This window comes from Pseudopipra pipra, chromosome 13 (genome assembly GCF_036250125.1).
Source record: "Pseudopipra pipra isolate bDixPip1 chromosome 13, bDixPip1.hap1, whole genome shotgun sequence".
NCBI lineage: Eukaryota > Metazoa > Chordata > Aves > Passeriformes > Pipridae > Pseudopipra > Pseudopipra pipra.
This window is the reverse complement of record NC_087561.1, coordinates 12718428-12728185: the sequence shown is the minus strand read 5'-3', so window position 1 is coordinate 12728185 and position 9758 is coordinate 12718428. Positions and strand designations below refer to the sequence as shown.

General features: G+C 51.8%; 1 protein-coding gene across 1 annotated transcript; it reads left to right on the top strand.

Moving 5' to 3' along the window:
* The first annotated feature begins 313 nt into the window (after nucleotides 1–313).
* Nucleotides 314–8955, top strand: TNMD (tenomodulin). Its single transcript, XM_064669464.1, has 7 exons — nucleotides 314–389; nucleotides 513–647; nucleotides 3862–4002; nucleotides 4785–4886; nucleotides 6728–6881; nucleotides 8017–8189; nucleotides 8469–8955. Exons 1-7 carry the CDS (start codon nucleotides 342–344, stop codon nucleotides 8676–8678), a joined length of 963 nt encoding a protein of 320 aa, XP_064525534.1. The 5' UTR covers nucleotides 314–341; the 3' UTR covers nucleotides 8679–8955.
* Nucleotides 8956–9758: the final 803 nt, after the last annotated feature.

Sequence of the window (9758 nt, the reverse complement as noted above, 5' to 3'; positions counted from 1 at the left end):
GGGACTGGCAGCATTTGCACAGCCTGGGCACCTCCAGCCATTGGTGCATGGGCAACAGGGTACGGAGGAAGCAGAGATTAAACCAAAAATGTGACCCTGGACGTATGTGACAGGCACCGACCGCACTGTGAGGCTTCATGTGGGCTCGTCTCCAGCAGCGTGGGAATGGCTTGTGCCCTGCAGACAGGAGCGCTGTGGGAGCGCCTGGGGCCCCGCAGGCTGTGGGGAAAGCTGGCTGCACCTCCATGGGGGCGGCCGTGACCCAGCCTTCCCACCGCGTGTGCAGACAGAGCCTAACTCCACCTCGGAGCGGGCTGGCGTCGTCGCACACTGAGGAGACCATGGGAGGGACGGCTCGGGAGAGCCCGGAGCACTGCCGCTTTCTGGACGTAAGTTCATGGCTTGCCTTGCCACCCTGCATCTCTGCAGCACCACAAATGTCTGATACATGCGTGTCCTTCCTCCTCGAATCCTCGGCACACCCGGGCTATCACTGTTTTGTCATTAACTAGGCAGAAGCAGCCAAGCCACGGAAGAAGAGCTGCCCCAGGTACCAGCTCTGTGGACTGCTCCTCGGTGTGCTGCTCCTTTCTCTTATTCTGATATTTTTTGGTGTCAAATACCTCTGGAACCCAACACCCAGAAAAGTAAGTAAAAACTCTTTGATACAGCATTTCAAAGCCTTGTTTCCTCAGACAGAGTTGTCCTCCTCCCCTTAACCCCTGAAACTTTTAACTATCCCCCAAAACCCAAGCAACTTCACAAAGTGCATTTTCTCAGACCACAAGTATTCATGGCACTTTTAAAAATCTCTGTATTATTCATAACTGGCTTTTACTTAATACAGGCTGAGTTTTTTTCCCTGCCACCGCATTCTTTCCCCAGTTGACAATTACAGGGGTGGGAGCTACGCCACGAAGAGTTAAAGTTACTCTTATTTCACCGGCAGCAAATTTTATGACAAGTAAGAAAATATTTTCCATTTCATTTCAATTATCTTGCCAGAAACTGGTGGAAAAGTCATTATGCCACTGCATAGAGAGGAGAGAAAGCCAGGATGCAGTGGTGATTGATTGTCATGGATTATATTTCTTACTTTAATGTATCTGCAATGTGAGGGGACGATGAGACAGATTAGCTTCTGGAGGAGCTCCTGCTAACTGGATTGGGCTCGTTTATTCCCAGCTCCAGACGGACACTGCTGTAAGTGCCGAGCATGTCAGGGTGGCAGCAGGACTGTGCATCTCCTGTCCATCTCTGCCTGCTGCCACCCAACATCCTGACAATTCTGCCAAAACTCTTTTTTTATCCCGTACCCCAAGTAAATCCCTTAACCTTGAAGCTAACAGCCTGCCTAGTACCCCTCATTCTCCTTTCCTTTGAATTTCCATGCTCATCCAGGAGGCCCCACTTTGCACCCTGGCGCCAGCAGGTTTTGACAACTCTCAAGAACGTCTACAAAATTCCCATGTGCAGCCAAGGCAGCCTGTTTCCCATGCTGGCAACTCCTCTCTCCTCCCTGCCCCACGCCAGAGCTGCTCCAGCCCAGTCAGGCTGCCCTCCTGCCGGGCAGAGGAAGCACCCTGCTTGCTGGAAACTTTGTCTTCTTATCAGCAAATAGAAATAAATACCCCCCAAAATAAAAGAAAAAGCAATAAAAGCCAGATGTGCCTCCAGGATCCTGCCAAGATGGTTATAAAGTCTCTACTGTTCCTAGAAAAACAGGGGTCATGCCAGCCATGAGGGGAAGAGGTTGTTAACCCCTGGAGGGGAGGATTTCCATTGGCAGCACAGAGACATTGCCAGTCTCAGAAAGCATATCCAGAACACCAGTCCTTGGCATCCTCACTGGCGGGCACTGGTGAAGGATGGAGTCCATCCAGCCCTCCCCCACACCTGATGGGCAGGCAAGTGGAGTGTGAGGTCACAGGAAAGCAGAGATGTTCCTGCAGTGGAGCTGTATGCTGACACTCCCAGTGTCCAGCACTGCTGTGTCCCAATGGCTGCAGGGCAATGTCTTCTCCAGCTGACCCTGCTTTGACTTGGGGAAAAGCAGCGTGGGGGGAGGCTGGAACTTCCTAACACTCAAAAATATAAAATAAGGGGAATTAAACTCTTTAAAGAACAAGAAACATTTCAAGCTCCCATAATATAACCAGAGTGTGGGAAAAAACTTGAAAGAAAAGTTGTCCCTCTGAGGGGTTGCCTTGGACTTGGCTGTGCCCCCTGCAAGGCAGCACCTGCGCCAGCGGGCACAGTGGCTGATGCAGCTAACAAGGGGTTTTCATTGCAGCCTCGCAGGGGGGCGTATTTCAATGATTCACCAGAAAGTGTCATTTTTAGCCCTAGAAAACTTCTCACAGCTCCCTGAATAGCACAGAGCTGGCAAAGCCCAAGTGGGTTAGCTGGACGCTGCAGTGGCCAAAGTAATTATTTGTAAATGGAGAGGCACTCGAAGGTAAGGTGCCACCTGGGATCCTGCCCTCCTAGAAATGATTCATGGCGCCATGCATATTTTTTCAGTCAAAACTAGCAACCTTACAGCCATTTTAGGCTTCAGACTGTTTTTACCATATCATAAAATCCATTGAGAGCTATATATCTTTGTAAAAGCTTCTTGCAGACCAACAGGAGATGCTCATCGCTGCCAAGGTGCATATCACTCCTCTAACCTTTAAGCAGGGGTGAAGGCACCTAGCAGTTCCCACAGCCGGTTCTGTGCCCAGGTGGATGCAAAATGGGTTATGCTGATGCTGGAAACATTGCTAAGAGACTTTGAAACCCCCAAATGGGAAGATATGTGCAGGAATCAGGAGACTGTGAAAGGGGGTTTTGGTTGGCACTGAAGGCAGAGCCCCTGCCCCACACCAATGGGGCCACGGTGCTCCTTCCCTGGCTCCATGGCCATGCCAGGGGATTAACAGGGCTTTCCCATCACCGTGCCTACATCCCTCCTCCCTGCCCAGTGGACTTGAGGGGTTTTGCACAAGCCCTTTGCTTCCACACAGCATCGGGAAAACAAGATTCCCTGAGGCTCGCCAGCTCACGCTGCGCCAGCAGGATAATTTCTGTGCTTCAAATAGCATCTGCCACTACTCATCCTTTAAGGGTCAGGCATCCGCAGAGACTGGAGGGCTGCCGGGCTGGCTGAGTGCGGCGAGCACCTGCGAGGAGGGGAGGGCTGCTCCCTCCGGCGTTGCTCACCCCGGCTCCCCGTGGGGAGGAATGCCGCCGGGAAGCCGGCTGCTACGCCCCGAAGCTCTTCAGCAGCCCTCAAGGAGGTCTTTGATCCGCAGGCGATCCTTGATCTACTCCAGGCAGAGAGAGGCTCTTACCTCTGCCTTTCCAGGAAAAACAGAAGGCGCAGAGATGGAGCGAGTGAGCTGAGGACACAGTGATGGAGTAAGCGAGACGGGGATGCAGTGATGGAGCAAGAGAGACAGGGAGACAGTGATGCAGCAAGCAAGGCAGGGAGGAGGGAAAATGAGGTCCCCTTGGGTTCAGGACTTCAGTCCCGCCTGGGATGTAACCAGGCTCATGCCACAGAAAGCACGAGCAAGAGCTGAGCTGTGGCAAAGCTCCTGGTGCAAGTGTGGGATGAGCATCTTTTCCTAGGTTTGACACATCCCAGGCTTGACAGACAATTACCCCTCATTCTGGCTGCATCTTGACCTTCTGCTGAGCCCTCACACTAGGGAGCTGCCTCTCCTTGTGCTATCCAGAAGGTTGCTTTGGCTCAGCGCTGCCGTGTGAGGAAGCAGCCATGGCAGGATACCCAGCACCAACCTGTTCACCCACTGGGCAGCATGTGAAACTGGGAGGGGTGCTGAGCTGACCCCTGTGTGACTTTGGCCCTTACAGGTCTATGATATGGAACACACGTTCTTCAGCAATGGTGAGAAGAAGAAGATTGTGATGGAGATTGACCCCCTTGCCAGGACAGAGACCTTCACCAGCGGGAATGGCAGCGAGGAAATCCTGGAGATCCATGACTTCAAAAATGTGAGTGTGGCAGTTTGTCCCTGAGACCCCCCAGTCTTGCAGCAGGACTGATGGGACCCCTTAGTGTGCTGTGGAATCACTGAAGCAAGTCCCAGGACTATTTGCTCCTGCATCAGGGAGAGAAATGCTCAAACTCTCTGAGGATACTCTCAAAGGAAAGGAGATGTATACCTACATAAGCTTCCACTGGTATTTATAGTAGCATGGTTCAGTTCATACATCTTCAAGCAAGATCTGGTTATTGGATTTACCCTTGCAAAGGAACACAATCATCATCAGTCTATCCAAGCCCAGTACATTCATCTGTCTGGAGAGCATTAAAACCTCATGACATTGTTGTAGGCTCTCTCTGAAACCTAATTAAAATTTGTAGGGAAATACCCTGTGCAGTGACATATGGCAAAATTTTGAGCTAATAGCCTAGCAGGAACTGGGGGATGAATGTTCATATAACCATAACGGTCAGATACTATTCTGCATATTTTTATTTATGATAATGAGAGCTCATGATAGTTATAAGGAGAAGGGGAGCGGAGTAAAATTTTATGACTACCTGCTTTAAAATATTTACAAAAATCCCAGCTCTCCCAAACCATAAAATGCAATATCGCTTAGGAGAACCTGTTAGTGCATCTTAGCACCACTGTGGAACAGAGGTGGCACAAAAACATCAACATCAAAAATATGACTAAGTCCTCCTCCAGCTGTACCTTCTGTACAATGGGTTATTTGTCCTCCTCTTTGCCCTGACTGCTTTTTGAGTGTTTGCTTTGATCCTGCAGGGAATAACCGGCATCTTCTTTGTGGGGCTTCAAAAATGTTTCATCAAAACTCAGACTAAAGTCCTACCTGAGACGACAGAGGCCAAGATCCCCGAGCTTGAGGTAGGTGAATAAAACAGGGCACCTCTGTCCCCAGTGAAACTCACTCCTCTCCCTGGCATAGGAGAGTGGCTGCCATTCCTGCCACCCTCCCATCTGTGCCAGCCTTCCCAGAGAGGCTGCAATAAAGAAATAATGAGCTGTGATCGCTTCATAAAATGCTCTTATTTCAGAGGATTGCTTATAAAAACAAGTGAAAAGAGACGGGATTAGACAGCGACAGACAAAAACCTCTCAGCACAATACCGGAGATCAAGAACAATAATCCTGTTGTAGTCAAAAGGTCGCAAGGCAGCTCAGGATTAGCAGGCAGCAAAAAGTCAATCAAATTGTTTTCTCGCAGGTTTGAGCCTCGTGTTCTCAAGCAGAATGAGGCAGAAGTAAGGGATTTAAAAGAGCAGCCACTTCTAAGAAATGCAATTTGAGAAAACTCTTGGTGTATAGACCTGAGCAGTGGGAAGCATCAGGCTGGGGCCACTTCCCTGCATGTACTTTCCTCCCACTGAGGTGCCTCGTTGCTTCCTGCATCAATTTATCTTTTGCCCACTGCATCCTGCTGCAAGGAGCCTCACATTTTGCATGCTGCATGGAAAAAGGTGTTGGACTCCCTATTTTAACCCCTCTCTGACCCCAGAGTGATGGCTCAGTCCTTTGATGGCAGTTGTCCCCTGGCCCTGTCCCCATCCCCAAGGCCCCTGTGGTGGCACAGCCTTCCTGCCTCCCCATTTGAGAGACGACGGGTGTTAGCAGATTGAATCCCCCCCAAGGATGCTGCCACAGATAAAACACCAGCAGGACATGTGTTTGAAACGAAGCGTGGGCAGAAACATTTCCCTGAATCATGACCCAAATTCCCAGACACCGATTCTTTGATTATGCCCTAAGAAGCTAATAGATCTTTTCAGCTACCATCATAAAAGGGATATGACTTCCCAGGCTTTAGCAGAGCATCGCCCCGGGTAGAGAGCTGAAATGTAAAACCCAGTGAGATAAATGTAGATTTAAGCTCTAGCCATCTCTTCTCAGAGCCTGCACGCTGCCAGGTGCTGCAAGCAGCACCACCCCAACCCTGCAGCTTCTACCAGAGAATCCAAAAACGACCTAGACTGGGTCAGGTTGTGTTGGCTCCTTCCTGTGTCTTCCCAAAGTCATAAGAAAAAAACTCTGTGAGAGAGATATACAGCTCCAGACACCTTCTGAGAGAAAAATGCCTTTTGCCAGCTTGCTCTATGGGCTACCACCAACAACACAGACAACGTTGCCTTGGCAGAGAGCTCAGTGCAGATCCATCCAATAATCTTTATATATCTCCCTCCCTAAGTGCGTGCCAAAACACACCATGGACTAATGCAACAACAGAGACATGTGGTATAAATTACAGAATACAGCCGTGCAAAGAATTTTTGTGAGGAATAAATTAAAGTGTTCAATCACAAAATCAGTAGCAGAAGGAGAGAGGGATTAAGTACTAAGAGGAAAGCAGAGAGGAGATGTTTTAATCTTGTGTTTGAATGAGTCGGGGTGCTTCAGAAGGCTCTTCTAGACAGTGGGGACTGCACAGGAGAAGGCCTTGGGATGATCAGCTAGGAGAGGAGAGAGCATAGTGGTTTTGACTGAAGGTGGACAGGAAAGATAAGGCTTGCTTTCTCCCCATGTGAGGACCAGTTGGGTACTTTGTGTGCACCCAGAGAGCACCATGAGCCAAGGCAGATAAAGTCCAGATGCTCTCTGGGAGGGGAGAGGTGCCTCTGGGTAAGCCAAGGGAAGTAGAAGCAGCCAGTGGTGGGAGAGGGTGTCTCCCATGTGGATGACCATGCCAGGGTCAAATCTTGCTCTTTTTCCAGGGAGAAGAAATCACCACCACCTACTTTGAGCAGTCTGTAGTCTGGGTGCCTGGGGAAAAGCCCATTCAGAACAAGGAATTCCTGAAGAGCTCCAAAATTTTTGACATCTGCAGAAATGTGACCATCTTCTGGATCCACCCCACACCAATAGCAGGTACAAGGAGCCATCTCCTCCCCGAGGTGCTCTTGAGCCCTCTCACCAGGAGCAGCTCTGTCACACACTCATGGCCCCCCTGCCATGTCCCCCACTGTGACATGGTGGGAACCCATTTTCACAGCCTTGCTGTACATCTCAGACACAAACACAGTGTTGCCCATGACCACAGGAGATCTCGGCCAGTGTAATAGCAGGGGCTGAAGTTTCTCTCTGCAAACTGCTTGTCTCTGCCAGCTCCCCACTGACCTGCACTTTGCAGAGTGGCCACCCTCCTCATAACAAGGGAAAAAAAAACCCAATCCTTTGTACCTGCAAAGAAACCAGCGCTGCTGGAAACTGGGACGCCTAAATTCTCGACACCGCATGAACATCAGAGTGTGAGCAGACATCTGCATCTAAATCACACGGCGGGGTTGCCACCTCCAGCTGCTCACTACACAGCCCTCACAGAGGTTGTGGCCTCTGAGATCTGCCGGTGTAATTACCCACTCTCTCTAACCCACTTCCAGCTGAATGAGCTAGTTTAAAACTCCCTACTGAGAAAACTCCCTCTGCTCTGCAGCCACAGAGCCACATCATGTCCCCAACAGGTACTGGCCACCCGTGGTCCTGAGGGCAGGTGGGTATCAGAGATCCTTGGTGCAGAGAGAGGCTGGTATCCTTGATTTGTCTCCTTTCTGCTCCCTCGTCCCTGCTGTTAGATCCCATCTGCAGCGGCACTTGTGTCCCAGGTCAGTGGGTCCAACTGGGTCATCCGAGGCTTCCTGGCATCTCCCCCCAGCAAAGGAAATTAGTGCTGCTGTGGGTCTTACCCAAGCTATGAGTGCTGTATCTACAAATCCACCTCACAGCAGCAGATCCCACCATGAGGATGTGCTTCTACACACCCACAGCCTCATGCAGGAGATGCCAAAAGCACCCACAGACACCCATCACCCATCACCCATGGGCCATTACCTCCTACAGCCCTTCTCCCAGGCTGAGTGAGAGCAGGAGGAAATGGAGTACTGATTTCCTGGTGGGTATTTTCTGTACCTTGGCACCAAATTCTGGTAGACACATTAGTTCTTGCTGCAGCTTTTGTCCCCCTGCTCTGTAGTTGTTGACAGCAACATTTGGGCTCTTCCTGTAGCTCCTGAGCTGGCCAACCTTGAAGGGGCAGAAGAAGAAGACCCTGAACTGCTCATAGACAACCAGAGCTGGCTGGATGGGGGGAGCGAGCACGAGGTGGAGAAGGATGCACAGCTGGGGCCCAAGCGCCGGGCACGACAGCTCACTGAGGAGGACCTGCCCGTCAATGACTATGTGAGTGAGAGAATTACACCCTGGGGTGCCCTGCCCATGGTCTGGGGTGCCCTGGCCACAACCCTGGGGTATCTTGGCCATGCTCCCACAGTGTCCTAGCTATGCTTCTTGGGATGTCCTGTCCATGCTGCTGGAATGCCCTGTCCATGCCTCTACAGTGCCTTGTCCATGTTCCTGGGGTGCTCTGCCCATGCCTCTGGGGTGCCCTGGCTGCCTTCCCAGGATGTCCTGTCCATGCCCCTGGGGTGCCTCAGCCACACGCTGCCCTCTTCCCCGCAGTCAGAGAATGGGCTGGAGTTCCATCCCCTGTGGGACGAGCGAGGATACTGCTGTGCCCAGTGCCGCCGTGCCAACCGCTACTGCCGGCGGGTCTGCGAGCCCCTCCTGGGCTACTACCCTTACCCCTACTGCTACCAGGGCGGGAGGGTCATCTGCCGGATCATCATGCCCTGCAACTGGTGGATTGCGCGGATGCTGGGCAGGGTGTAGCACCCACCACTCGGGTGCTGCCCCACACCCGCCCGCCGCACCACCACCCAGCCAGGTGCATCCTGACACAGCCAACACACAGGTCACTACCTGTTTAATGTCCAGTGAGGTGCAAACCTGCCGACTGTGGCACCCTCACTGTGTGTATCCCTCGGCATCCTGCACTGCTCCGGCGGGGCTGGGTGAGGCTGCACTCGAGTGCGTTGCCACCATGCTGAGCAGCAAGAGGCAAACAATAAATGTCTTGTATGAGTGATTGCAAAGAAAATGGAAAGTCTTTTAGTCTCAGTCTGATGCTTAATGGGTCTGAGAAGTGATCTAATTGCTTGGCTGCCTCGTCATGAGCATCCATAACTCAGGTACTGGGCCTGCCGGTGCTCACCTCACTGGGAACGTGCAGAGGTCCCTAATTTGCTCTCTGATGGTGCTGGTGGTTGTTCAGCATGTCCTGACCCCCTGTTCCAGCATGCTCTGATGTGTTCAGTAGTTGTTACTGACAGCTCAGGGGTGCCACCAGTCCCCTCTGGAGTTGTCTCAGCACAGGTAGAGGAAGGAGCTGGCACAAGGAGCTCCCTGAGGAACCAAGCATCCAAAGTGAGAGGGAGCAAAGGGTGTGGAGTACCCAAGGGTGACTAGCTGTCCCCAGCTCTGCTACCAAAACTTGGTGCTCGAGGGGAAAAAGTCCTTGACACTGCAGCTGCCCTGAGCAGGACAGTGCCTGCAGCAGTGCTGAGGGCTAACATCAAAATCCCTGTGCACCCCTGTGCAGCCTTCCTCTGCCCATAGCCTGGGGGCTCACACCAGACCCAGGTTCAAGCTCTCATCCCAGGGAGCCAGCTGCTGCCAAGGAGCTCTGACATCCCGCAGGTATCACCAGGTGAAACCCTCTCTGTGTCACCAAAGAATCACACACTGTCATGGCCAGAACGTACATACAGAGAACGGAGGAGAGGTCAGAGCCAGACCCTCCTCATCTTCCTGCATCTCCCATGGGGACATAAGCATATTTTCAGAGCAGTTCCCTCCATCCCTGTTCATGGCTGTGGTGACAATGTGGTTAAAACACTGGGAGCATGGTGC

Excerpts from the sequence above, each read along its gene's own strand:
- TNMD (XM_064669464.1), top strand. The coding sequence starts at position 342 with ATGGGAGGGACGGCTCGGGAGAGCCCGGAGCACTGCCGCTTTCTGGAC. Across the intron at positions 6,882-8,016 it reads CCACCCCACACCAATAGCAG|CTCCTGAGCTGGCCAACCTT; the intron begins GTACAAGGAGCC and ends CTCTTCCTGTAG. Across the intron at positions 8,190-8,468 it reads ACCTGCCCGTCAATGACTAT|TCAGAGAATGGGCTGGAGTT; the intron begins GTGAGTGAGAGA and ends TCTTCCCCGCAG.